Source organism: Oryx dammah, unplaced genomic scaffold, assembly GCF_014754425.2.
Source record: "Oryx dammah isolate SB20612 unplaced genomic scaffold, SCBI_Odam_1.1 HiC_scaffold_24, whole genome shotgun sequence".
Taxonomy (NCBI): Eukaryota; Metazoa; Chordata; class Mammalia; order Artiodactyla; family Bovidae; genus Oryx; species Oryx dammah.
In genome coordinates, this window is record NW_024070208.1 from 21,533,155 (window position 1) to 21,560,385 (window position 27,231).

Sequence of the window (27,231 nt, forward strand, 5' to 3'; positions counted from 1 at the left end):
CCCTGGAGATTCTATTGGCTGGAGGGCCGTGGGAAGCTACTACCGGCAACCAATTGAGGTGCACAGTCGGCCCCATGTGGGCGGGCGGAGTGCCGCAAGGTTCCTCAGGAGCCAATAGAGAAGAGGAACGACGAAACGCTTCCTGAGTTCGAGGGTCGGCGGAAGATGGCGGCTGCTGAAAAGGGCTGGTGCTTGTGTGAGTTATTGAGGTGAGGAGCAGGTGTGGGCTCGCAGGCGTTTTCGGTACTGAAGTGCTACGTGTCTGCCCAGTGCGACTAATGTGTGCGGGCAGGGGCTTTACTTGTCATGAATTTAAGCTATTTTCTCAAGGCCAGTGAGCATTCCCTTTGGGGTCTTGTGTATACACGAGAAGGTTGAGTTGAAGACCCGGTTTACTTTCACTGCCTCACTGCTCTCTGGGAGCTCGCTTTCCGTCTTTGCTTTAGCTTTTCCTTTCTCTTGTGTTCGCTCCAATTAGTCTGTTATAAATTATTCATATTCGTTCCTCATTTTCCTTTATGATTGAGCCACGAATTCATTCTCCATTCTATCATGCTCTTTTTGGTGAAGAAACCGGATCTTCTGTTGTCTTAGTTTGCCTTCTTTCACTCATCGAAACTATCATTGTTAACATATGTCATTTTAATGTCAAGTTTATGTTGAGTCCTCGTCTTGATTTTCCTTTGATTTCTTTTCTGATTGATGGAAATGTAGTTATATATTTTCTGTGTGCTGTGCTTAGTTGCTCAGTCGTGTCCGCCAGCCTCTGTCCTTGGGGATCCTCCGGGCAAGAATACTGGAGTGGGTTGCCATGCCCTCCTCCAGGGGATCTTCCCAACACAGGGATCCTACCCAGGTCTCCCGCGTTGCAGGTGGATTCTTTACTGTCTGAGCCACCAGGGAAGCTACCTTTTTGTCTTTATTGTTTAGCTAATATATTGTGGGGGTTTTTTGGTAGAAAAGTTAGGAAATAGATGTGCAAAAAATAAGTCTTCAGAAATGCTACAATCCGGAGATAACTATTGATAACATTTTGGTGAAAGACTCCAAGACCTTTTCCCCACGTTTGTTGTTGTAATACTACTGTATTTTGTATGTGTCGACTTACACTAATAAAACAGAAGACCTAGTATATTCTATCTACACAGCTCTTTTAACGCCTATGTATTTCTGTTCAGGTTGAAAATTTATCATTAATATGATAGCATCCTGAATAACAGTGTATATGTATTCTCTCCAGAATTCAGGTATTATTTCTTTTTCACTTTTGTCCCCCCTACTTCAAATTCTGTAATGATTATTTAAAACATTCCAACAAGAAAGTTTATTTTCAGAGCCTTCGTATTCTTCTCTGCTATTTGAAATATGCTTAACTCCCTGCTTTGCACATGATAGTGACTAAATAAAAATTTGCTGAACGGAATGACTCACTGTTGATTATACTTACCTTTTTAAAGTCTTGTGCTTGAATATGAATAAATATTTAATGACACATTTTAGTTATACTTAAATTCTATGTGGGTAGTTATGATGTACAAGTACGGTAGGATGTTTGATAAATTTCTTAATAGAACTTGTATGTGTGTCTTTGAAACTAACATTGAAAACAAAAGAACTGGGTTAACTTTAGTGATTAATATGATTCTTTTCTGATTGTAAGTTGAATAGTTCGGTTTGAAAATCCTATCACATTTATTTTCCCACTTAAGTCATTTGAAGAAAATGTCATGGAAATCTTTGGATTCTGAGTCAGCAACATTTTAAATTAAACAGCTTCTTGTCGTGTCCTGGGAAAGGAAAGCTAACTAGTTAAGATAATATTGCTTTCATGAACTGATATATTCCAAACGTTGTGGCCAGTCTTACCACTTCTGTCAAACTTTTGTCCATTCTTCCCAGCAGTGGTTCTTAAATTGTGGTTCACTGTGGCTCGTAGGCACCTGAGAGTCCCTAAGACCCTTTCAGCGACTCCTCTGGGTAAAAATTATTTTTATATAATGTTAAGATATAATGTTTAGAGGACACAGTTTTTGTTTTGTTGATATTTGCACTGATAGTGCAAAAGTCTTGGTGGATAAAACCACTACTTAGCACAAATCAAGGCAGTGTTCTCAAACTGTACTAGTAGTCGTGTTTTTATCTCCATGCACTTGATAAAGCCAGTTTTTCTTTAAAATGTCCTTGATGAAGCAGTAAAAATTATTAATTTTGTTAAATCTTAAGTACATACCTTTCTAATATTCTATATGACAAAATGGATTGAACACATAAAGCACTTCTCCATACCAGAGTGAAATAGTTGTCTTAAGGAAAACCTCTTGTATGACTGTCTACGTTGCAAGGTGAAGTAGACATACTTTTTAGAGGACACAGTTCTTATTTGGAAGAACAACTGACAGACAAACCATGATTCCTTTGACTCGGTATTTAGTAGGTATTTTCTGGAAGATGAAGGAATTGACTCTTGCTTCAAAGAAAACAAGTGACTGGGACTCCATGGCGGTCCAGCGGTGAGGACTCCTCACCTCCACTTTCTGGGAGTGTTCAGGGATCCCCAGGCTGCATGCCAGCAAGAAAAAAAAAAAAAAAAAGTAACAGGTTCAGAAACAGTTAGGGAAGCAGTGGTTTCAGGGGCATGTAAACAGATCAGACATAGCACTCAGAATAGAATTGGAGACATCTAAATTTCCTCTTCCCTCAAAACTTGTTCTACTTGGGGTGAAGTGAGAGAAGAAAAATGATTTGGTATCTCACCAAACTTTGAACTGTGGAATATTCACCATTTGGAAGACATATTTCTTTGGATTACGTGTTGTCATCTTGGGGTCAGATGCCATTCCCAGTCATATCTTGTTTAGGTTAATAATTAAATTTATTTTAATCCTTTAATACATATGCTGAATTAGGAGAAAGATGGATCAACATTGATTTTTACTGCTGATTAAAAAGAAAAAGTACATTGACTTGCCAGCACTCTGTGGAATTAAAGGGGACTTGCACTTTTGTACATTGACTGCCAGCATGCTGTGGAATTAAAGGGGACTTGCACTTTTGACATTAGATATTCTGTAGCATTAGAATTTTAATAGCTGAGTATTTTGTTAGACTCATAAGCTATAAAATTTTCTTTCTTTGCTACTACTATATAAAACAGTTATGTGAAACTAGACTTCAATTTGTAGCCTCTCATTTTTTCCTATTCTTTTGATGTATTTATTTTTAATTGAAGGATAGTTGCTTTACAATGTTGTATTGGTTTCTGCCATACGTGAATCAGCCATCCGTATACATATGTCCCCTCCCGCTTGAACCTCCCTTCTACTTCCCACCCCATCGCACCGCCTAGGTTGTCACAGTGCACCAGGTTGAGCTCCCTGCGTCATACAGCAAATTCCCACTGGCTGTCTATCTTACATAGGTAACATATGTGTTTCACTGCTGCTGCTGCTAAGTCACTTGAGTCGTGTCTGACTCTGTGCGACCCCATAGACGGCAGCCCACCAGGCTCCCCCGTCCCTGGGATTCTCCAGGCAAGAACACTGGAGTGGGTTGCCATTTCTGTCTCCAATATATGTTTCACTGCTCTCTCAATTCGTCCCACCCTCTCCTTCCCGTGCTGTGTCCACAAGTCTGTTCTGTATGTATGTCTTTGTCTCTATTGCTGCCCTGCACATAGGTTCATCAGGACCATTTTTTAATGACATGATATCCATTTTCACCATTCCCCTCTCGTTTCAGGTTTTTTTATTCATTATTCTTCCCCTGGCTGTTTGTATGTGGAACTTTGTGTGTGTGTTTACTTATTATTGTCCTTTGGAGAATCCGACTGCTGCTACAGAGAAAGAAAAAGTTAGCATCATCTAGCAAAACTGGGGAAAAAACGGTGATTGCGTTTTTCCATCCATACTGCAATGCTGGCGGCGGAGGAGAAAGAGTGTTATGGTGTGCCTTAAGGGCTCTACAGAAAAAGTAGGTATGCATCTTCCTTAGCTAATTTGGTATATTATTACTGTTTTTAAAAATCATTACCCAGAATGTGTCTTTTCTGGTACTTTATTCCTAGCCAGGGATTCTTTTTGTAAACTGTTCTTTAGCAAGGAAACACTTCTTTCATACGCCGACCTATCTTTTAAGATCCTTTTGAAGGGCTTCCCTGGTGGTCTAGAGGTTGAGAATCTGCCTGCCAGTGCAGGGGTCACAGGTTCAGCCCGTGGTCTGGGAAGCGCTCGCGTGCTGCGTGAACTAAGCCCCGTGTGCCGAAGCTTACTGAGCCAGTGCTCCAGAGCCCTCACGCCACAAGTGCTGCAGCCGGTGTTGTGCAGCAAGGGAAGCCACTGCTGTAAGAAGCCCGCTCACCACAAGGAAGAGTAGCGCCCCCCACTGGCCGAAAAGAGAAGGAGCCCGTGCGCAGCAGCTAAGACCCAGTGGAACCAAAATACGTGAATAAATAAATCTTGTTTTTAAATATCCCATTGAATTTTATCTTTACCATTGATAGGATAAACAGAAAGTATCTGCCCCTTTATGGCGTAATTTAGTGGGGATAACTCTTCCCCTTGGGAGAGTATGTGGAGGAGATTGAATAAGAAACAGAAATTGACCAAATACTATGAAGCGTTTAATACTTTAAATCTGAATACCTTTAGTCAGTGGTGATACACAGCAAATATTCTCTATGAAAGCATCTATTTGATTCTGATTTTCATATCATTACCAGTTGGATAGTCTTAAGTAAGATACCATGTTATTTAATAGAAAGAATTTGGTTTCACACATCTTTTAATGTTTTAGGCTTCCTTCTCCCCACTCCAGTCCCACAAGAAAAAGCATAGCAAAACACAGGTTCCATTATTGTTTTATCGTATAAGGAAGACTGTTATCTCTCCATGGTGACCCTACTTCCTGGCGCACGCCCTTCATTCAGTTTCAAAGTCCTCATGAGTAATGCCCTCAGCTCTCTGTTTCTCCACTCTAAGCCCCATCTTGGCTTCTCGCCACCATTTCTGTGTGTCCTCTGCCATCTCCCATAAAGCCCTAAATGCAGAGAATGTTCTTAAATCCTGTATTAATTCCCACCTCCTTGAAGCCTTCCCTCCTCTGGCCCACGCTCTTCTTCTCAGGACAGTGTGCATTAGCCTTGTCTCTGGATTGCTGAGCTCAGGAGAGCAGTGGTCAAGTGTCGTGAGATGTGCACGCGTACTCCCCAGCGGCCCTGTTACTCCTCCAGCTCACTAACAAACAAAAAGCTCCAAATAATGAGTACGACATGGAAGATACTGTTGCATCTTTCTCTTGCCACTTTTTGTCTCTCATCCCTCCCCAAACCTCCTCACACATACTTTGCTCCAGCCTACTGAACTCGGGGCACATACCTTTATAAGATTCCTTGCCTTTTCATCTGGTGTTCCTATTTTTTCCCGAAACAACCTGTTTCTCCTTAGTTAATTCCTACAAATCTTTCCTGGCTCGACACAAGATCCAGGACACTGGATTTTTAGTCAGTCTCCCCATTCTCTGTATGACTCACAGAATAGTTGTAAACACAACCAGAGTGCAGCCAAAGTGTTAAAATCACAAGAAGGTATTTTCATTATATATAATTGTGATGTAGGCTCAAGGCCCAGCTTTTAAAACCTTTGTGCATTTCTCAGATTAAAACCCTGAGTAAATGTTACATGGCAGCCTGGATGGGAGCAGAGTTTGGGGGACAATGGATACATGTGTTTGTATGGCTGAGTCCCTTCACTGTTCACTTGAAACTGTCACAACATTGTTAATTAGCTATACCCAAGTACAAAATAAAAAGTTAAAAATAAATAAATAAATGATGAGACACACACAGAAAATCCCTGAGTAATGCTTTAGCATTTATGATCCTATTTAAAGATATTGTGCTGTGCTGTGCCCAGTCACTCAGTCATGTCTGACTTTGAAACCTCATGGACTGTAGGCTCCTCTTTCAATGGGGATTCTCTAGGCAAGAATACTGGAGTGGGTTGCCATGCCCTCCTCAAAGATACTTTTAGTGAATGTTAACTACCTTTTGTGAATGTTAACTCTTGTTTATGAATATTTTATTAATATTTCACTACCAGCTCAGTGGTAAAGAATCCTCTTGACAATGCAGGAGATGTGGGTTTGATTCCTGGTTCAGGAAGATCCCCTGGAGAAGGAAATGGCAACCTACTCCAGTATTTGCTTGGAAAATTTCATGGACGGGGAGCCTGGCAGGCCATAGTCCTTGGGGTCGCAAAGAGTTGAACTTGACTGAGCACAGGCTAAATCACCATTTTAATACTGAGAAAGTTGTCAAAATAACATTTTTGAACATTTCTGAAGAATGAAAATGCCTCATTTATAAATCAGCTATTTTGTTGATGTCTGCTATATGCAAAACTCTTAGTAGAGGGAATAGCAAAGAACTAGAAGTTTCCTTTGGAAGACTAACGTTTCAGTTGTAGGGCAGTGAAAGACCCAGGTAGAGTGGAGTCATAAAATCCGTGGAAGACATTTTTTTTAGTCTGAAAATAAGCTTCTTTATGATCATGAGAAAGATGATGATCTACAGTGCTTTGCTGTTTTCACCTAACCTACTGAAATTCTTACCTTATTTTAGGTATCCAGAAGCACTTTATGTTGTTTATACTGGCGATGCTGACGTCAGTGGCCAACAGATACTGGAAGGCGCGTTCAGAAGATTTAACATCAGGTTAACTCGCCCAGTGAAGTTTGTTTTCTTAAGGAAGCGCTACCTTGTGGAAGATTCACTCTATCCTCATTTCACACTGCTGGGCCAAAGTCTGGGATCCATTTTTCTGGGCTGGGAAGCTCTAATGCAGTGTGTTCCTGATGTTTACATTGATTCAATGGGCTACGCTTTCACGCTTCCTCTGTTTAAGTATCTAGGTGGTTGCCGAGTTGGAAGCTATGTTCATTACCCCACCATCAGCACTGACATGCTCTCCGTCGTGAAGAATCAGAATGTGGGATTTAACAACGCAGCCTTCATTACCAGGAATCCTTTTCTCAGCAAAGTAAAGCTCATCTACTACTATTTATTTGCTTTTATGTATGGGCTTGTTGGTTCTTGCAGTGACATCGTCATGGTCAATTCTTCTTGGACACTGAACCATATTCTCTCACTGTGGAAGGTTGGGAACTGCACTAATATTGTTTATCCACCTTGTGATGTGCAGACATTCTTGGATCTTCCCTTACATGAAAAGAAGACAACCTCAGAACACTTAGTGGTTTCAATTGGCCAGTTCAGGCCTGAAAAGAACCATCCTTTGCAGATCAGAGCCTTTGCTAAATTGTTGAATAAGAAGGAGAGTGAATCTCTTCCTCCACTTAAACTTGTGCTCATTGGAGGTTGTCGTAACCAAGATGATGAACTGAGGGTAAACCAACTGAGAAGGCTTGCTGAGGACCTTGGAGTTCAAGAAGATGTGGAATTTAAAATAAACATTCCATTTGATGAGTTAAAGAATTACTTGTCTGAAGCAACAGTTGGTCTGCATACCATGTGGAACGAGCATTTTGGCATTGGTGAGTTTGTGCTCTAAACAGTTTGTGGTGGTGCGATGAGATAACACATTTTCGGTGGTTTTGAAAAAATAATAGTACTCTGATTTCATCCAGTCCTCAGTCTCTTCCCAGAGCCCACCAAGTTTGTTTTCCTCATTTGAGACCCTGTAAAACATATTCCCTGGTGGCTCAGACGTTAAAGAATCTGCCCACAGTGCGGGAGACCTGGGTTTGATCCCTGGGTCAGAAAGATCTCCTGGAGAAGGGCATGGCAACCCACTCCAGTATTCTTGCCTGGAGAATTCCTTGGACAGAGGAGCCTGGTGGGCTACAGTCCATGGGATCACAAAGAGTCAGACATGACTGAGCGACCTAACACAAAACATTTAACCAATGATAATATTTTTTGACCACTCACTGTATGGTGGTTACTTTCAAGGTCTTTACAAGTATTATCTGATTTAATCCTCTCTAGAACTTTACTCAATAGGTATTATGGTTATTTCCATCTCATCAACTACACAGAGAGAGTTTAGAACTTGCCCAGTCCCACAGTAAGAGAAGAGGGCAGATTCTAATCCAGACAGCACCTGCTCTTAACTCCCACATTTTTGTCCACACTTCACCCCGTCTGTGTGCTGGTTCAGATCCCTGGACCTCATCCTAGCCCCCCAGCCAGGGGCCACATCAGGATCCCTGGGTGGGTGCAGGCGGAGATTTGGTAAAGCCCCTCAGGTGATTCTGTTGTGCCCCAGGAGCCAAGAACCCCTGTCCCCAGGTGGGCTCTCCCCAGTCACTTTTGATTCTTTTGTTGATTCTGATGGTTCTTTTATTCGTTATTTGATGCTATTATTGGAATGGCCTTAGGTGTTGGGTTTGGACAGCCGTGTGATGGGTGGAGACTTTCACCCAGAGAGGCAGCTGAGAGCAGAGGCCGGTGAGGCGCTGAGTTCCAGCGCGTGGAGTGGGAGTTGGCTGTGGGGCGTGTGAGTGTGTGTGCGGCAGCTGCAGCCTATGTGAGCCTGAAGGAAGGAGAAGGGCTGACCTGGGAACGCAGAGTGAGGAGCTGTGCAGTGAGTGACCGCAGCCCTGTGGCTGTGGCCGGGATGGCATAGGAGAGTCTGGAGAGCGAGAGGCTGCCCGGAGTGTACCAGCGACAGGTCACAAGTTGGCAGAAGAGCGGCCAGCGAAGGAGAAGAGGGGACTGCCAGGCAGAGCAGCGAAGGGTTCAGTGCTGCTGAGAGGCTGGGCGAGACGAAGACACGGTGGGCTTCACCATGGGTGAGGGCGGTGTCAGTGGAGCAGGGGGCAGAGGGCCAGGGGTCGGTGAGGCAGCCCTGAGTGCAGGTGAGCCGGCGGAGCTGGTGAGCTCAGACCACGCTGGCCCCGAGCTGTCTGCAAAACAGAGACGGAAGGAGAGACAGTGCCGGGGAGGACGTGTGACCAGTAGAGAGGGGTGAGTGTGTGTGCACTCGCTCACAGGGGACTGTTTTCACAAGTTTGAACTAACTTAAGTGCTGATAGGAAGGGCCAGTAGAGAGGGAGAAGTGGAAGTTTCTGGAGAGAGTAAAACTGATTAGGTCAGAGTCTCTAAGACTTTGTCTGAGTGCAGAGGAATGGTACCCAGCCTTGAACAGAGAATGGTGTAATTCATATTTTTCAAATAAGAGTTCAGATCAAAGCATTAGCAGAAGATTCTGTGCTGTAGATTCACCAGTGTTGAGGAGAGTTGTGGTGGTTCCATTTCTCTCCCATGTGGCTGGGATGATAGCAGCTCTGCACCCTCCTTTGAAGTAAGAGAGCAGTCACCTCAATCATTTGCTGAAGGGCTTAGTTCTCTCTAGAAACGGGTAAGAAAGGCAGGCCAGGTTTATATCCTCGGCTATATCGTTGGCAGAGACTAACCAAAACTTGGATGTAGTTCAGCGCTGCTTTTGGGCGCACAATTGTGTCTAATTTGCCAGAAATCCAGGCAGTAACATAAACACCAGCCTTACTTAGAATGTGTCACTAAGATAGCTTACTTTTTTCCTTTTTTTCTCCTAGTGCTATAATTTGAACTCTTAACATACTAGGGTGTTTTGTTTTGTTTTGTTTTTATCTTTTTTTACCTCTTTTATCTTTTAATATCTATTATCTACCATCTTGCTAATAACATTCTCCAGTCTTTATTATCTGCAGTAGTTTTTTTTTTTAGACAATTCTTGTGTCTACTTGTCTGTTTTAATAAAGAACAAAGCAGCATTATTGTGAAGCCTTGAAAACTGAAAAACTTACATTTTATTTTGCACCAGAGAAGTTAAATGAGTAAATTTGGAAAGACACAGACATTTACTTAAATTGCTCGAGTCTTTTGAAATTTGTAAAGGGTTCTGCTCCTCCTTGTTCTTATGAGCACATTCAGAGACTTGTAAAAGATGTGATTTCTGTTCCTCAGGAATTGTTGAGTGTATGGCAGCCGGCACAATTGTCCTCGCACACGATTCGGGGGGCCCGAAGCTTGACATCGTCGTTCCTCACCACGGCGAGAGGACTGGGTTCCTAGCTGAAAGTGAAGAGGGCTATGCTGAGACTATGGCCCATATTCTTTCCATGTCTGCAGAACAGAGGCTCCAAATCAGAAACAGTGCCCGTGCGTCCATAAGCAGATTCTCCGATCAGGAGTTTGAAGTGACATTCCTATCGTCTGTGGAACGATTATTCCAAAAATGCCACACCTGTACAAATTAAAGATGTTTTGTATAAAATGGTTAGATACTTTCATATGTTAATACTTTTCTGAACTCATTCCTTGTTGTGATAAGGTTAGTCTTATCCTGACTCTTTTGAAAAGACCCTGATGCTTGGAAAGATTGAGGGCAGGAGGAGAAGGGGACGACAGAGAGGATGAGATGGTTGGATGGCATCACCGACTTGATGGACGTGAGTTTGAATAAACTCTGGGAGGAGTTTGAGTAAACTTGGTGATGGACAGGGAGGTTTGCCGTGCTGCAGTCCATGAGGTTGCAAAGAGTTGGACACGACTGAGCGACTGAACTGAACTGAATTGATCCTTATGCAAGGCCCTTGCTTATCCATAAGTAAGGCCCTCAGCAGTATGCACATATAGCCAAGGTATTTATTTCAATGGAAAAAGGCAAAGTTACCTAAATGGGAAAGGTAACCTTATATAGTTTAAATGTAAAAATTTTAGATTAGAGTTTGGGCTCAAATTCTGAAAGAAAAGAAACAATTTTAATTTTGATATAATCCATTATTTTAAAAATTCTATTTGTCAGGTTACTTTAGAAACCAGGAAAGAGAATTTCCCTTTAGAAAAAACAGAAATGTTGAAAAAAAAAATGGATGACTAATAATTGATTAGCACTTTAGAATTGTTCTGACATGTTGGGAACACAAAAAAATTCTGGTACATTTAAATTCAAACAATATTGTGGATAAACTTTTTGAATACCTCTAATGATCCTCTTAAAAGAACAAAAACTTTAAGCAGGCTTAATCATGTTCTAAAAGCAGATAGTCAAAAGACAGGCTGACTGTGGTTGCTCTATGGGTGTGCCTGGACATGTAAGTAACCCTTTCCATCGCTAGGTACTTGTGAAAGTAATTTTCTCTTTAGTGCTGTCAGTGTGTTTTTACAGCCCTCTCATTATCCGTTACCATTTTCCCATCCCAGAGGCTAGAAGTCCGCTTTTTAAAGTCATTTAAGAGGTCTGAGTCAGAACATCGCGGTAAGTTGTTTTTCAGATGGTGGTGATGTAAGATGGGGAACCATCCGCATGGTCTCTGTAATCAGCATCAGGCATTGTAAGGTGACAAGGTGGCAGTTTGCACAGAGCACCGGACTAGCAGGAAGGGTAGCTGGACCTGACCTCAGCTTCATCATACAAACATCTGATCTTTTGATGCAAAAGCTGCTCCCTAATTTTTCTGAGTCTCAGCTTCTTTCACTGTAACCTGGAGATGTATTGGCTGTCCTCACTGCCTTTCATAATTGTAATGAAAACACAAACCACAGAAGGTATGTGAAAAATTCTGAAGTTACTTTAATTAAAGGTAACTATGTGGTAACTGTCTTCTGTACTCCCATCTTTATCAGTGCATTATGACCCTAGGTAAATTCTCGTTACTAAGCCAGTAACTAGGAATCAGTATAATTTAACAGGACTTCCATCCTGAGTAACTGATAACTAGCATGGAAAAATGAACATCTGTGTGTGCAGATATGGTTATTGAGAGCTACAACTTTGAGCATTTGCTCCACACATAATCAGTTCCTTCTGGTTCAGTGAGTTGACCTCCTTCACAGTCTGACACGTCTTGGTCTTAGGGGCATGTGAAAGAAGTAAACTTTTCCTTTCCAGTCACCTCCTGTCCATTCATGGAGCCAGCCAGCTTCATTATCTGCTTCGAGTTACATCGTTGATGTGTTGTCTGCCGGCCGTCTTCTGTCATCAGACCAAAAAGCACCGCAACAGAGTCCAGGCATGGTGACGTACCAGAGTGGCCTTGTGCTGGAGACTGTTCAGTTTAGAAAAGAAAAGCTGGTGGGAACTGGAGCTGGAAGGAGCCCTACAAATTCTCTAGTCTCGTTTCTCTTATTTTCAAATTTACAGACAGGAGCGAGGTGAAGAACTTCAGTTCCGTCAGCATCCCAGAGCTGGTTAACGACAAAATCAGGATTACCACCTGGATGCAAAAAGCTCAGTGCATTTTCTTCTCTTACAGCTCTTCTTTGAGATAAGATCCATGACCATTGCCCACGCAGCTTACCCATCTACCCAAGGAAAATCATGGGACTAAAGAGAAAATGGACAGAGCAAAAGTAGAGGATGTATTAAAGAAAGAAAGGATCCTGAAATTTCACAAAATATTATTTAAACTCGTTTCTTCAAAATAATCTTCATTTATCACAAACATATCACTGAAACTGTAATGCACATGTTAGTAGGTTCTCTTTCAGTGTTCCTAACACAGTACTAAATGTTTGTTTCTGAATACCTGTCATGAAGAATGACAAAGCAATATATCAGCTACTGTCTGTGTGGAGAAACTGAGTGACTTTTAATTCCTATAAGATGTTGCTTTCCAGTGGTCCAAACATGCTATTTTGAACCCACAGCACTGGTGATTCACATTTCATTTCTAGTGTGCATAATAAACTATATTCACATATTCTTTGTAATCTAGTTGTATCTTAAATATGATATAGATTTAATAGATACAAAATCTATTTGTATCTACGTATGATTGAAATAAGTGGTTTTATTATCTTTTCCCAGTATGGCGCCTTTATAGTCTCCCAGTTCACGTAGTCTCCCACCCCTCATTTAGTCTCTCAGTTGTGAATTGTTTATTACCCACTGAAATGGACAGAGAGGAACCTGGCAGGCTACAGTCCATGGGGTTGCAAGAGTCAGACACAACTTAGTGAATAAACCATCACCACTATTTCCAAGTACCCATGCCAAGAATACTTTTTAAACAAAAAAAGTTTTTAAAGGCAAAAGGAGAACTATCTTGTCTCGTGTACCCACAAGAAAAGTAGGTCAGGTTTAATAAATTTTTTTAATGAGTATTTCAGACCTGTAACATACTGCAGAGCTTCATACACTTTAATAATTTCCAGGATAATTTCCAAAGTCATATTCTAGACAAAATTATGAGATAGGGGCCAGTGTGATTATCAGTGCTTTCAGAATATTTGTGTATTGTATTATACAAATGTACCCTAGACTCCAGAACTATGATATGAATAAATAAGTGAAAGTGTGTCTGCTAAATCTGTCAATGGGTACAATGAAAAAGTTACTTTTCACACCACTGTATATAAAATACAGATAACTAATGAGAACCTACCATATTAGCACAGGGAACTCTACTCAGTACTCTACAATGACCTATATGGGAAAAAATTCTTTTAAAAAGTGGATTTATGTATATGTATAGCTGATTGACTTTGCTGTACAGCAGAAGCTAACACAACATTGTAAAACAACTATAGTAAAAAAAAAAGTTTTAAGTTACATCCATTAAGCCACAACAAGAAGCTGTGCATATTTCTAGTATCAAATTCTGCCCCTATGATTTACCCTTCGTCTCCACTATTCCTCTGCTGATTCTTACCCTCTTTCCCCACCCTAATTAAGGCCACCCTTGGCTTTAGAGAAGCATCAGTTCCAGTAGCCTAGTGCTGTGTGCTCACTTGGATCATATATAACTATTACAAGACACTTGGAAGTTAAGGGTTGATATACTTCTTGGTATCATTTAAAAAAATGATCAAGTTGATAGATTCATAGTTACCGAGACACATGAATTTTCTAACAATTCTGAAGACATGCAGGTCTGACCAGTAGTTTCTTTGTTTTCTTGGTTTGGCAATGTATCAATGTGCCATTTTAGTTTTACTTTCATTAAAGACCAGATATTATGGTCAGAATTCTACCACTTAGCTATAACCACTCTGTCCTTCATAACAGCAGATACAATAAGAGTATCTATTAAGCTCCAGACATGTTCAACCCTGGGATTGTTACAATTAATACAAAAAAAAGTTGAAGTCTAGGTTCCTGTCTCAAAGAGCTTACAGTCTTAATAAGAAATTGTATTAGCTTTTTCAATTAAACATTTCTGGCACTGGGCTAACCACTATATATAAAAAAAGACTATCATGAGAAATACAGACCAGATATAGTCCCTGCCTTCCAGTTTATACATTTGAAACTATTAGAAAATAATTCAGTGCGACACTAAAATGATTCTTTGATACACAATTCCTCTCCTTGCTCAGTTACTTAACTTCCATCAGTGTCAACATCAGCTTCAAAAAAGCATATTCAGTATACCCTAAGAAATGTCAGAAATCATGGTTTTATAAAATAACATTATTTTAAATGAATGAATCTATATTAGTTTTCTATCACTAACAAATGACCACAAACTTGGTTAAAACAACAAAAATGTATTATAGTTCCATCGGTCAGAAGTCTAAAGTGGATTTCATGAGGCTAAAATCAAGGTGTTGGCAGGGCTGCATTCCTCTGGCAGGCTTTTGGGATGAAAGCTTTTCCAGCATCTAGAGAGAGGCTGCCTGCATTCCTTGGCATGAGACCCCTTCCTCCATCTTCAAAACCGGCAGGATCGAGCTGAACCACCCCCTCAGCTGCCACCTCTCTGGTTCACTTCCTCTTCCACCTTCAGAGACTCTTGTGCTGACACTGAGCCCATCTGAATAATCCAAGATAACCTCCCTATTTAAGGTCAGCTGGTTAGGAATCTTAATTCTACCTGTGATGTTAATTCCCCTTTGCCAGGTAAAAATATATTCACATCTTTGGGTGTGCTTGGTGTGGGGGGGAAGTCACGTTACGATGCCAACCACATACAGAATCTGGAAGATTTCTTCATAGAAATGTTAAAGTAAAAATATGAATTTCTACATTCAAAAGTTAGCCCCACTGTCTAACTTGAGAGAAAAACTAATAAAGCCTTGGGATTACTGAAAAACCCTTACAATAAATGAATATTTATGACTTGTTCCCAAAGAGACACTATAACACATACAAACATCATTTAAGAAAAAGTTCAACGATCACAGTTGAATATTTTGACTGTTGGTTGATATTCCTTGATCTTCATCACCAATACAAATTTTGTCATCAGATGGAATGAAAATACTCTCCAAACCTTCATTTAATTCTGAATATTTCTGCATGCCTATCCCCTCTGTTTCTTCTAAGTTTCCAGCAACTTTAGAAGAACTAGAAACCTCTTCTCTTTTTTCTGCCTCATTGAAAGTAGCCAGTTTTTCCAGAGATTCTACAACTTCATTTCTCAATTCATCTTCAGATTCTTCAAAATTTCTGAAATAATAAAACAGTAAAAATATACTTTGTGGTATCAAAACACTGATGAAGACGTGAAAATGTGTCCCTTCTTAAGCCCCAGTCCCCAACTGAGCAATATTAAAGTTGCTTTTTCAGCCAGGTAATAAATTGTTTATCAGTCTGGTTTTTCTTAGGATAATTAACATCCAATGTTGGGAGAATCGATATTTTGTTAAGCTGGAACTGTGTTCTACAACCTTTATGATATTTATTAATATCTATTAAACTCATGTTTAAAAGAAGAGGCAGGAAGAGAAAAAAGATAATGAAATGTCTGCCGTATATTAGACATTATCATCATCAATTCACAAATAAGCTGGGCTCAAAGAGATTTTGAAAAAGTGCCCAGGGTCTCGCAGCTACTACCCAGAGACCCACCCATTCTGAAAGGGTAGAAATCGGACACGACTGAGCAACTAACACACACACGCACACACTGGTCTCCTTAGCTGAGTCTTTGAGGCTATCTTTGATGCCTCGACAGGAGCATTTTAACTTTTTACCATTTTTACTATATTCTGTGCTTCATGTAGGCCTCTGTGAATGATCTACTCACGTATCATCGTCATCAGATCTTGCATCTGGTTGTTCTGCATCTACTTCAATGTCAGAGGCTACTTCCACCTTCCTCTTATCTTTTTTCAGTGATCCCACTGTTAAATAAATGACAGAGATTAAAGCATCCCAGCCTATACACCTCATGACGGGCATGCACCTAGAGTCTATATTGAACATCAGCCACTATGGTAAAACCTTTGAATGATTCCATTAAAGCAGAGAATAAGACAGATAAAAATGGACAGCAACTATTCCACGTTGTACTGAAAGTAGTGGGCAACACAACAAGAGAAGAAAAAGGAAGTGAGAGAAATAATGATCAGAGATGAAGAGACAAACTAACCCCACTTTCAGGGTCGAAGTTTGATTGTATAGAAAATATAAGGAGCTCTTGGAAAAACGTAAGACTTGGCAACATTATTTGTGCTCAGTCCTGTCTGACTCTTGGCAGCCCCATGGACTGTAGCCCATCGAGCTCCTCTGCCCACAGAGTCTTCCAGGCAAGAATACTGGAGTGGGCTGCCATTGCCTGCCCCAGGGTATCTCTTCAACCCAGGGATTGAGCCCCTGCCTCCTGCGTCTCCTGTGCGGGCAGGCAGATTCTTCACCACAAGCGCCACCTGGGAAGGCTGCTAACATTACTGGACCACCCTTCACTGTTCTGGGGCTTCCCCGATGGCTCAGAGGGTAAAGCGTCTGCCTGTAATGCAGGAGACCCGGGTTTGATCCCTGGATCAGGAAGATCCGCTGGAGAAGGAAATGGCAACCCACTCCAGTACTCTTGCCTGGAAAATCCCACGGATGGAGAAGCCTGATAGGCTACAGTCCATGGTGTTGCAAAGAGTCGGACACGACTGAGCAACTTCACTTTCACTGTTTTTATACACAGTATTCAGCTTATGGTAAAGCTGAAAATAGTGAACAGTAAATCACTGATGTCTGCAGGGAAAACCCAAAGCACATACCCACAACTTTATCTTTTTTTTGGTGAGGGTGGAGGTGAGGGGGTGAATTCATTGTTGTTATTTAAAGCGTACTTTCGTTCCTCTTGGGGAAAAGATCAGACTAAAGATAGTAAAATATTTCATTTCTTTACAGGAACCAGCATCCCCTCAACAGCTCTAAGATTTCAATGATTGTAAGGTACACTTATTTTATACACTAATAACAAAGAAAACATTCCCAATAAAATGGCACAATGTTTTCTTAGCCCTTAAAATTTATATTTTATAAATATAAATTACTATAAGAACTCTTTTAGTCTTAAGCACATATCTGGAGAAGAGAATGGCAACCCACTCCAATACTCTTGCCTGGAGAATGCCATGCACAGAGGCGGCTGGCAGGCTATAGTCCTTGGGGCGACAAAGAGTCGGACATGAGTGAGCAGCTAACACTATCCTACTACTATAGAAGCACACATCTTTAACCTTATGTCACTCTGGTATATTCATAAAAATGAAAACATAAGGTGGAATTAAAAGCAGAGATATTTTTGTAAACTTTTACATGACAACCCATGTATACGCTCACAAGCTGAAATTTCACCACACAGTAATTAAATATCGACCTATTTTTAATGAACACAGTTCATCCCAAATCATAGCTCGTATCACTTCCTAAAGTGCATTAAATAAATGAAGTAGATTCATATATCTCGTTTATGAGTTAGTCTGGCTACTAAAACAGAGTATTCTTGGTATGGGAATCTGATAGCTTTACTTTCCTGTCTCAAGAAGGCAGTTTTAGGAGGCTCTTATTTTTGTTTAACAGGATAGAAGAAAGAATGAAAGGCTGACTACAGAAATGTAAATCAGCTGTTATCAAGATGTGCAACTATGATGTTACCAAGGCAACTGTGTACCCTGAAAACTGACACAAGAAAAACAGAGGTTGCCTTCCCACCAAGGATTCCCTTGGACTGGCTAAACTATAAACAAAATTACTGACCTGAATTAATTATGCACATGTTAAAAAAAAAAAACTTATCCTCCTTAAAACAGTGTAGTTTTTACTAGTAAGATTCATTTAAAAGGATTTTATAAAGTCTTACTATTTTAAATTTTCAAAATTAGGACACGGAGACATAGAGAACAGACTTGTGGTCCCAGTGGGGAAGGAGATGGAGGGATAAATTGAGAGAGAAGCATTGAAACATATATATTATCATATGCACAACAGCTAGTGGGAAGTTGCTGCATAGCACAGGGAGCTCAACCTGGTGCTCTGGGTCAACCTAGATGGGTGGGATGGGTTGGGGGGTGGGAGGGAGGTTCAAGAGGGAGGGGATATATGTGTCCTTATGACTGATTTATGTTGTGGTACGGCAGAAATCAACACAACATTGTAGAGTAATTATCCTCCAATTAAAAACAAATTAAATAAATTAGGACTAATTAAACATGTACTTGATAATCTTTCAATTTTAAATGGAATTTAGAACAAGATGCATCAGAGGAGTTTATTTTCAAGAAACTGGGATGTTTAAGCCAAAGATACGACAGAGGATATATGAATCGCAGTTAAATGTATGACAACGAATCCATAAATGCCTTTATAAATTGTGTCTATTACACATGTAATCAAAGTTATTAGAATTTACACATGCAGACAGTCTTCATAAAGAGTCTACAGTACCGTAAGAATAAATTTTAATGTTGTAATTTCCTATCCAGCTTGATGGCAATACAGCCACTGGCAAACCCATGCCTTTACATAAAGTGATAGTAAAAATTACGCTGTGGCTGTATTCTCACTCACAGAGACATGGTCACCTACTAAGTTCTGGACATGATAGCAGGCACCACAGATAGAGAGTCGGAGTGGGGTGGTGATCAAGACAAAGCCCTCAGAAGCTTGTAGCCTAGCGAGGAAGAAAGCTATTAAACAGAAAATCAACGTGAACTTGATTTTTATGATCAGAGAATTAGTGTCTTGTAGGATACGAAGCAGGGAACCCAAACTTAGATGAATACAAAGGAGACATGCCCTGATGTTTTCTCAAGCACTTAAACCAGTGGTTACCTAAGACTTCCCTGGTGGTCCAGTGGTTAAGACTCTGCGTTCCCAATGCAGGGAACCCGGATCGAATCCCTGGTCAGGGAACTAGATCCTGCAAGATGGAACTAAAACCCAGCCAGACAAAAGAAAAAATATATATATATATTTTTTTAAATATTAAAAAAATAAATAAAACAGTGGTTGCCTGTCAGTGGTACACAGGCAGTAATTTAGCTGCGATCCAGGTTTTTCATAGCAATCAAAAATTCAAATAAAATCACTACTACATCTTCTTATGGCCTAAATTTACATAATAAATATAATCCAAATTATTAACTTATTAGGAATCTCCTATATTCCAGACACTTTTGCCAGCTCTGTCTGGCAGTACAGGGAAAAGTATGGAGGGAAGGGTAACTGCTGATAAAACATCGCTACAGAAGTGAGCAGGAGTTCCATCAGAGAGGAATCTTAAAGGAGAATTACTTTGGTAAAGGGAGGAAGGCTTGCATTCTAAACAGAAGGAAGAATAGTTGAAGACAAGTGCCAGGGGTTCTGAAGTTCGCTGGGAGGGGCCATTTGGTCTTAAAGGCGCTTAGAGTCTGCACAATCTGGGTTTTATCTGGAGGGTGAGGGAGAATCTTTTGCAGGATTTAAAGCAGAGAAGAGACTTGGTCCTTTTTAGTGTCAATATTATCTGGCAGGGGTGCAGTGTGTGTGTGCGTGCTTAGTCACTCAGGTGTGTTAGACTCTTCGTGACCCCATGCATGAATCACAGTCCACCAGGCTCCTCTGTCCATGCGGTTTTTTCAGGCAAGAAAACTGGAGTGAGTTGCCATTTCCTCCTCCAGGGATCTTCCTGACCCAGGGATACAACTCATGTCTCCAGCGTCTCCTGCATTGCAGGAGAATCCTTTACTGCTGAGTCACCAGGGAAATCCCAGGTGCAGAGGGATAGCTAAAGAAAGACGACCAGAGATAGGAAGTCAAGCTTGCTCCTGGGATAGGAAAGAAGAGGTGAGGCCAACCACACAGTTAGAGGCTGAAAGACCAATGAAAAGTCCAGCCAGGGACTTCCCTGGTGGCCCAGTGGCTAAGCCTTCTGTGGTCCCAATGCAGATGGCCCAGGTTTGATCCCAGCTCAGAGAACTAAATCCCACATGCTGCAACTAAGAGCTTGCATGCTGCAACTAAAGATCCTGCATGGCAAAATCAAGACCTGGTACAGCCAAATAAAAAAATAAATATTAAAAGAAAAAGCACAGTTGGAGTGGGAGGGGGCGCCTACACCCTTAACAGGTTACAAAAGAAAATATCCACGCTTTGCTTTGAACGCCACCCTGAAAGGCAAGTTCCTATCTTGCGTCCCACTTGTTGGATCAATTACTCATATATGCCTAATGTAAAGCTACATGCAAAAATACAGTAAGTTCATGAATAAATTCATGTGGCATGCAAGATCATATGAAGAGTTTTCTATGATTCTTTCAAAGAATCGCAGGAGCAAATGCAAGAAGACAAATCATAGCCACCAGCATGTCACTTCACCATCACAGTGTCCTGAAAGATGGGCACCTCCATCCTCCCTGGTCTGGGACCCCAGCCCTTGGCCTCCAGTCTAATCCAGGGCAGCCCAAAGCTTCCTCCCAACCCCCCAGCCTCTAGCCCCATCTTACAGACAATGCCTTTATCCCAGGATAGAAGGGGAGGAAGCTGATCAGCAATCAGAATGCAGCCTGTGATCTGAAGTTACTAGAAAGAAAGCCTTGAAGACAGAGAACCATTTTTCTCTCTCTCTCCCCACCTACTCCACCCAAGCCTTGAGTTTTAAGTGTGGCAGCTGAGATAAGTCATAATATCGAAGAACTCCAACTACTCAGGGACCCTGGCCCCTTCTACTGCTCCTAAATTTTAGTTATACTTTCTCAGTCTCTCAGGTGGGTAGATCTGCAAATCCTTCCCACCTGAAATGTTCCTTCGATAATAAAATGCCGTCTCTGTGAAAGACACCTTTCACAGAGATTCCCCTTTTCTTGCACTTCACACACTGGCAGACTCACTCTTCAGAAACAGTCAGCTATGCCTCTTGCATTATTCTCAATATACTTTCCTGTTGTTCTTTCACTTTTTAAGCACTCATCAGCCTCCATTACTCTCAGGTTGGTACCCAGGCCCCCCTGCCCCCTCAGCCTCGCATCTCTGAAGCCCCAAAGCCCTGCCTGGGCAGGTGTTCTTTGTTTGATACCTGCCTGTCCCAGATGGCTTTTCTCATGGCAGTTCACACCAGATCCTCACTGTGATGCAAATTCCCTCAACCTTTAGAAAACAACAACTTCTGAAGCCAACACAAGCATAATCTTGCTAAAAGTTAGAGGCAAAAAAAAAAAAAAGAAATCCCCAAAGCCAAAAAAAACTATATTAAGATGTATTTTATTGCCCACTGCATGGTAATTTGAGTCTGCTGAATAGCTGTCAGATTAAATGGACTCTGTCAAGTAGAGCTAAGCCCTAGCTCATCATCTACAAAGCCACCTGCCCTTCCTACCTAATTTTCATCACTCATCAACCAATCCCGTTACAGAAAATGACTCCACTTTTTTCAGAAGCTCAAGTCTTTCATTAATGCATCTGGAACAGGCTTGGACAAAGTAAATCAGCTTCTGAAAAGGCTTTGACACCCTCTCAATTCTCTCTCCAGGCTATTCTTATCCCCGTCCTGCATTTACATGTCTGACAAAATTCTTCAGGGGGTTGGGGATGTACTTAAATTACATACCACATTCTCCATCGTTGGCAGAAAGCGAGCTACTGGTTAGCTGTGCTCCTGCCAAAACACTCAGTAAAGTTCCCGGTGCTTCTCGCTGCCACTGTCTCCTGTTTTCTGGACCGCCTTCAATCTCAATCACTCGGCCGTCTGAAAAGGAGACTGGATTAGTGACAATAAAAATGCTTCTTCAGTGGAGCTTTTAAAATCACAGAATGCAAGAACCTTGGAGATAACCTAATCCCACCCCTCATTTTATGAGTAAAGAAGCTAAGAAAAGTTTAGTGACAGTATGATTGTCACAGAGCTACTAGGCAGGAGAGTCATTTTTTGCTTTGCAAACTGGCTATTTTGGTATGTTGACATTTCTATTCTATCGTTTATTTTAAATTCAGTTTCCCTCGTTGTTTCACTGGCTTAGGATGGATTAAATTGTATTATGTTTGCAAGCCCTTTTCTGTGAATTTAATGATATATTTTGTAAGAGTATAAATATGGGTCCATTCAAACACTTTTAATTACTAACTTCAGTAGTACTTACAGACTTCAACTTATAAGATGGACAAAAATTTTAGCTCTCCCTCAGCCCCACATGGGCTTCCCAGGTGGTGCTAGAGATAAAGAACCTGCCTGCAATGTAGGAGATGTAAGCAAGCTTGATTCCTGGGTCAGGAAGATTCCCCTGAGGAGGGAAAGGCAGTCCACTCCAGTATTCTTGCCTAGAGAATCCCATAGATAGCAGAGCCCGGCAGGCTACAGTCCATAGGATCGCAAAGAGTCAGACACCACTGAAGTAACTTAGCACACACAGCCCCACGTTATCAAGAACATAGGAAATAAGCAATAAAAATCTCCACCACCTGTAAGATCACGCCTAGGTATTGCAGGGACTCTCTGATGAGGAAAGACTATGCCAGAAGCTCAGATGTAAACAAAAGAATTTAGGTTGAAAATACCATCACATTCTAAACAGTCCCAACACTGAAATAGTACACTGGCTTACAAAGCAATTTAATGTGTATCTTTGCACTAACTCTCTAAATCTTGTGGGATAGCTAATATTTCAATTCTGATGTTACTGATGAAAAAAATGGCCCTCCAAGACATTGCAAGAGAGTTATTGGGCTAGCACAGGAAAGCAAATGAAGCCACCTGCCCCTCCTTGAGAGGGAGGTGGGAGCCTGGATCTTTCCTCCCTTACATTCTCACAGCTACAGTGGTCAATTGTCTAGAATAATTAGTAGGCAAGTCTCTGCAGAGGTAGGAAGCGGAAGCCCTGGTTGCTCAGTCGTGTCTGGCTCTTTGCAGTCCCATGGACTGTAGCCCACCAGGCTCCTCTGTCTATGGGATTCTCCAGGCAAGAATACTGGAGTGGGTTGCTATTTCCTTCTCCAGGGGATCTTCCCGACCCGGGATCAGACCTGGGTCTCCTACATTGCAGGCAGATTCTTTACCATCTGAGCCACAAGCCTAATCTAAAACAGTATCTTTTGACAAGTATTTGATACAAATCTATAGGGACTGTAGGGCTTCCCTGGTGGCTCAGAGGGTAAAGCTCCTGCCTGCAAAGCGGGAGACCTGGGTTCAGTCCCTGGGTTGGGAAGATCCCCTGGAGAAGGAAATGGCAACCCACTCCAGTACTCTTGCCTGGAGAATCCCATGGACGGAGGACCCTGGTGGGCTACAGTCCATGGGGTTGCAAAGAGTCGGACACAACTGAGTGACTTTTCTTTCGTTCATTCTTATAGGGACCATACTGAAAAGTGAGAACTATCAGGTCAGAGTGAGCACTGGCATTTGGGGTGAACACAGCTGTGTCTGGGGCCTCTCTCTCCTCTTGCTGATGATTTAAGCCACTGGTGTCAGCCTCACCCTCAGGCATGGCGGAGCAGGTGGAGCAGGTGGAGGTGACCCCGGCCGAGGCCATCATTTGCAGCAGAGTCTGAGGAGCTCCTGGGGCCCACTGTCTCCTGTGCCCTGCAGCAGTGGCATCCGGAACACACAGCTCTGGGTATAAGGAAATAACTCGTTCATCTCAAAGCAGCAAAGCGTGACTAATAGCACCACATGGTTCTTAGGAAACCTGGAATCCATCAGCTGGCACATTCAAAAACAGAAGTCACCACCATCCTTCTAATACCGATTATTATGGACTGAATGTTTGCACACCATCCCTCCCTGACCCCCTACCCCCTGCCCACCAATTCAAATGTCCAAACCTCATGCCTAAGGTGATGGTATTAGGAGGAGGGACTGTGGGGAGGTGATTAGGTCACGAGGGTGAAGCCTCATGAATATGAGTAATGCTCTTACGAAAGAGACCCCAGAGAGCTCCCTCATCTTTTCCACTAAGGGTTGTAGTTCAGTCGCTGAGTCCTTCAGCAACCCCATGGACTGCAGCAAACCAGGCTTCCCTGTCCTTCACCATCTCCTGGAGTTTGCTCAAGTTCATGCCCACTGAGTCGGTGATGCCATCCACCCATCTCATCCTCTGTCGCCCCCTTCTCCTCCTGCCTTCAATCTTTCCCAGCATCAGGGTCTTTTCCAATGAATCGGCTCTTCGCATCAGGTGGCCAAAGGACAGGAGCTTCAGCTTCTGCATCAGTCTTTCCAGTGAATATTCAGGACTGATTTCCTTTAGGATGGACTGGTTTGTGAGGACACAGCAAAAAGATGGAATTAGGCCCTCACCAGACCCTGAATCTACCAGCATCATGATCCTGGACTTTCCAGCCTCCAGAAATGTGTGAAATATTGAATAAATGTTGTTAATAAGCCATCAAGTTTATGGTATTCGTTACTTCAGGCCACTGAACTTTTAAGTTCTGAAGTTATAAACAGGTTTAAAATTGTTTCATTTTTATTATTAACATTTGATTGACTAGACAATATATTTAATGCTAAAGAAATATTAACAGCACTCAATGAATGGGCATTATGTGAACTTTAGTAGTTTCCACGGAAATGCAGCTATTCCATTACCTTACTTTATTTTTTGGCCACACTGTGGCATTCGGGACCTTAGTTCCCCAAAGAGGGGTTGACCCTGTGCTCCCTGCAGTAGAAGCCCACATTCTTAACCACTGGACCAGCAGCCAAGTCCCCTACCTTAATTTCAAAAGTAACATGGTTTTTAGAAAATTTGTTGCTATGTTTCATTATAGGAAATTTGGAGATCAGATAAATTAAGAAGAAAACCAAAATTTCCACAATCCCATTGTCCAGAAGACAATTACAGTTGCAAACTTTCCTTCCTGCGTTTTGTTTTTGCTTCGTTTTGAAACAAAAAAAATGGGCCAAATACTACACACCCTTTTATAATTTGTTCTTTCCAATTAGCAATATATCCTATCTGAATTATTAAATATTGCTCTATACCACTATTTTAAAGCAAAGTGGGTATCCTGTTTTATGAATACATTTTAACTTAATTCTCTTTTGCTGGATTTTTAGATTGCTAGAATTTTTTACTACAATAAACAACACTATAATGAATTCATTTTTTACATTTATGACTATTTTCCCTAGGTAAAATATTGAAAATGACAATTCTAAGAGCTAGTAATATTTGCTTCACCAAAGTCTTTCATTGTTAAAGTGGAATCTATTACTAATTTATTCTGTGATTTTTTTTCCTATGTATTTTGAATAGCAAATTCTTCCCTATTTGAAAAATACATTTTCTTTCACTTTATTTTTTTTATTTTTTTTATTTTTTTTTAAGTACAAAATAATTTATTACAGTATATAGGTTGGCATTATTTTACAGTGAATTCTTTTCTCTCAACAATTATGAATCTAAATATAAACAGCGTGAAGGAAAACAATTTTAATTAGAACAGTTTCTCTAAATAAAATCTCTTTTGAATTTATATTTGTCTTAAAAGGAAGTATTAATGTTACAGACATATTTATATGGTTCTGAAAAAAACATATTCAATGATGCTATTACTGTTTTCTGTACAAGATAGAACAAAAGCTGCTGCTGCTACTGCTAAGTCACTTCAGTCGTGTCCGACTCTGTGCGACCCCATAGACGGCAGCCCACCAGGCTCCCCCATCCCTGGGATTCTCCAGGCAAGAACACTGGAGTGGGTTGCCATTGCCTTCTCCGTCTTTCACTTTATTTTATAACATACAGTTTCACTTTTAACATATAAACCCTTTGATTTTAGCTTGGAATTTGTTTTGCTGTATCATTATCTAGAGTCTGATTTCACAATTTCCCCCCAAATTGTTAACCAATTAGTTCTAGAGCATTTATTTAATTCATTTATTTAATTCCCATTGACATGATGTGACTTTTAGCATATGCTAAATTATAATACATACTAGAGTTTATTTCTAAACTTTGTCTTTTTTCAATAATTTTTTTAAAATTTTGCTGCTAGTATCATATTGTTTTAATCACTGTAATTTATATAATATAGTTTGATATTTGGAAGACAAGTACCACTCACTGCTCTTCTTTTCTAGATGTTTTGGCTAGTTAAGAATCTCCAAGGGACTTCCCTGGTGGTTCAGTGGTTAAGAATCTGCCTTCCAATGCAAGGGACAGGGGTATGAGCCCTGTTTGAGGAATTAAGATCCCACATGCCATGGGGCAACTAAGCCCTCAAGTTGCAAGTACTCAGCTCAAGCACTACATGTAAGATCCGACACAGCCATAAATAAATACGTATTTTTAAAAAAGGATCTCCAAGATTCTGCAATCTGCCAAAATCTCTTTACACCAGAAAAAAACTCCTGTTGTGCTTTTGATTGAAATTGCCCCAAATCCAGATATTTATTTGGAATGAATATTTCTAATATATAACAGTACTGTTGTTGTTGTTGTTCAGTTGTCCAGTTGTGTCTGACTCTTTTTGCTACGTTTATTCAAACAGTCTTTAACTACCTCAGTAAGGTTTTATGGTTTCCTTCATTTGCTCTGCATGGTTCTTATGGAGTTTATTCCCCAGTTATAAGTACACACACATATACACTCACACACATATTTGCTATTGATACTGTCAATGAGATCTAAAGATCAACTGGGGAAAATATTTGCAATAGGTATTTCAGGCAAAGGTTCTAGTTAAATGAGTCTTATAAATTAAAAAAATGACATATTCAGTAGAAAAATAGATAAAGGATATGAGCACATAATTCACAAGAGAAAGAGGTCAAGAAACACATGGGGAATTGTTCAGCCTGAATAATAATTACAGGAACCCAGTTTAAATTGAGTCCATTTTCAGTATCAAACTAATGATTAGTACTGGGGCTCAAAAAGCAGGTTTTGTGCCGCCTTTCACTGCTTCCTGACAGTTCTATGACTGTGAAGGCAGTCAGGTGTCACTCATCTCTGAGGTCCCTTCCACCTAGCAGTCTGGCAGAAGCTAGGGATTCTCTGCTGAACTGATACAGATTTTTCCAGGTGGAAGTGAGGCAACGTGTATTATTCTAGGAAGAGGAAACTGAGCTGAGTCAGGCCGCGTAAATGCTCACATA

General features: G+C 41.0%; 2 protein-coding genes across 8 annotated transcripts in view; one reads left to right on the top strand and one right to left on the bottom strand.

The window, feature by feature from the left end:
- Positions 1–108: 108 nt before the first annotated feature.
- ALG11 (ALG11 alpha-1,2-mannosyltransferase) lies at positions 109–12,771 on the top strand. 2 transcript variants are annotated; one of them, XM_040267002.1, is made up of 5 exons: positions 139–209; positions 3,739–3,969; positions 6,617–7,548; positions 9,965–10,276; positions 11,892–12,771. In XM_040267002.1, exons 1-4 carry the CDS (start codon positions 166–168, stop codon positions 10,255–10,257), a joined length of 1,500 nt encoding a protein of 499 aa, XP_040122936.1. In that variant the 5' UTR covers positions 139–165; the 3' UTR covers positions 10,258–10,276; positions 11,892–12,771. The 2 variants fall into 2 exon arrangements, with proteins under 2 accessions (XP_040122935.1, XP_040122936.1); XM_040267001.1 differs by having other exon boundaries at positions 109–209; positions 9,965–12,703.
- A 1,855-nt stretch (positions 12,772–14,626) lies between these two features.
- The window catches only part of NEK5 (NIMA related kinase 5), a 62,467-nt gene continuing 49,862 nt past the window's right edge, over positions 14,627–27,231 (bottom strand). For 5 of the 6 annotated variants that reach the window (XM_040266997.1, XM_040266999.1, XM_040266995.1 and 2 more), the window contains 4 exons: positions 23,611–23,745; positions 21,751–21,888; positions 15,973–16,069; positions 14,627–15,392 (listed from right to left, as the gene is read on the bottom strand). In XM_040266997.1, the coding sequence (XP_040122931.1) occupies positions 15,122–15,392; positions 15,973–16,069; positions 21,751–21,888; positions 23,611–23,745 (641 nt within the window). In that variant the 3' untranslated portion in view covers positions 14,627–15,121. The remainder of the gene's footprint in view (positions 15,393–15,972; positions 16,070–21,750; positions 21,889–23,610; positions 23,746–27,231) is intronic. The other variant, XM_040267000.1, reaches the window with a different exon arrangement.

Coding starts and splice junctions, on each gene's coding strand:
- ALG11 (XM_040267001.1), top strand. CDS start 166: ATGGCGGCTGCTGAAAAGGGCTGGTGCTTGTGTGAGTTATTGAG. Junction 3,970..6,616: donor TTAAGGGCTCTACAGAAAAA/GTAGGTATGCAT, acceptor ACCTTATTTTAG/GTATCCAGAAGCACTTTATG. Junction 7,549..9,964: donor GAACGAGCATTTTGGCATTG/GTGAGTTTGTGC, acceptor TCTGTTCCTCAG/GAATTGTTGAGTGTATGGCA.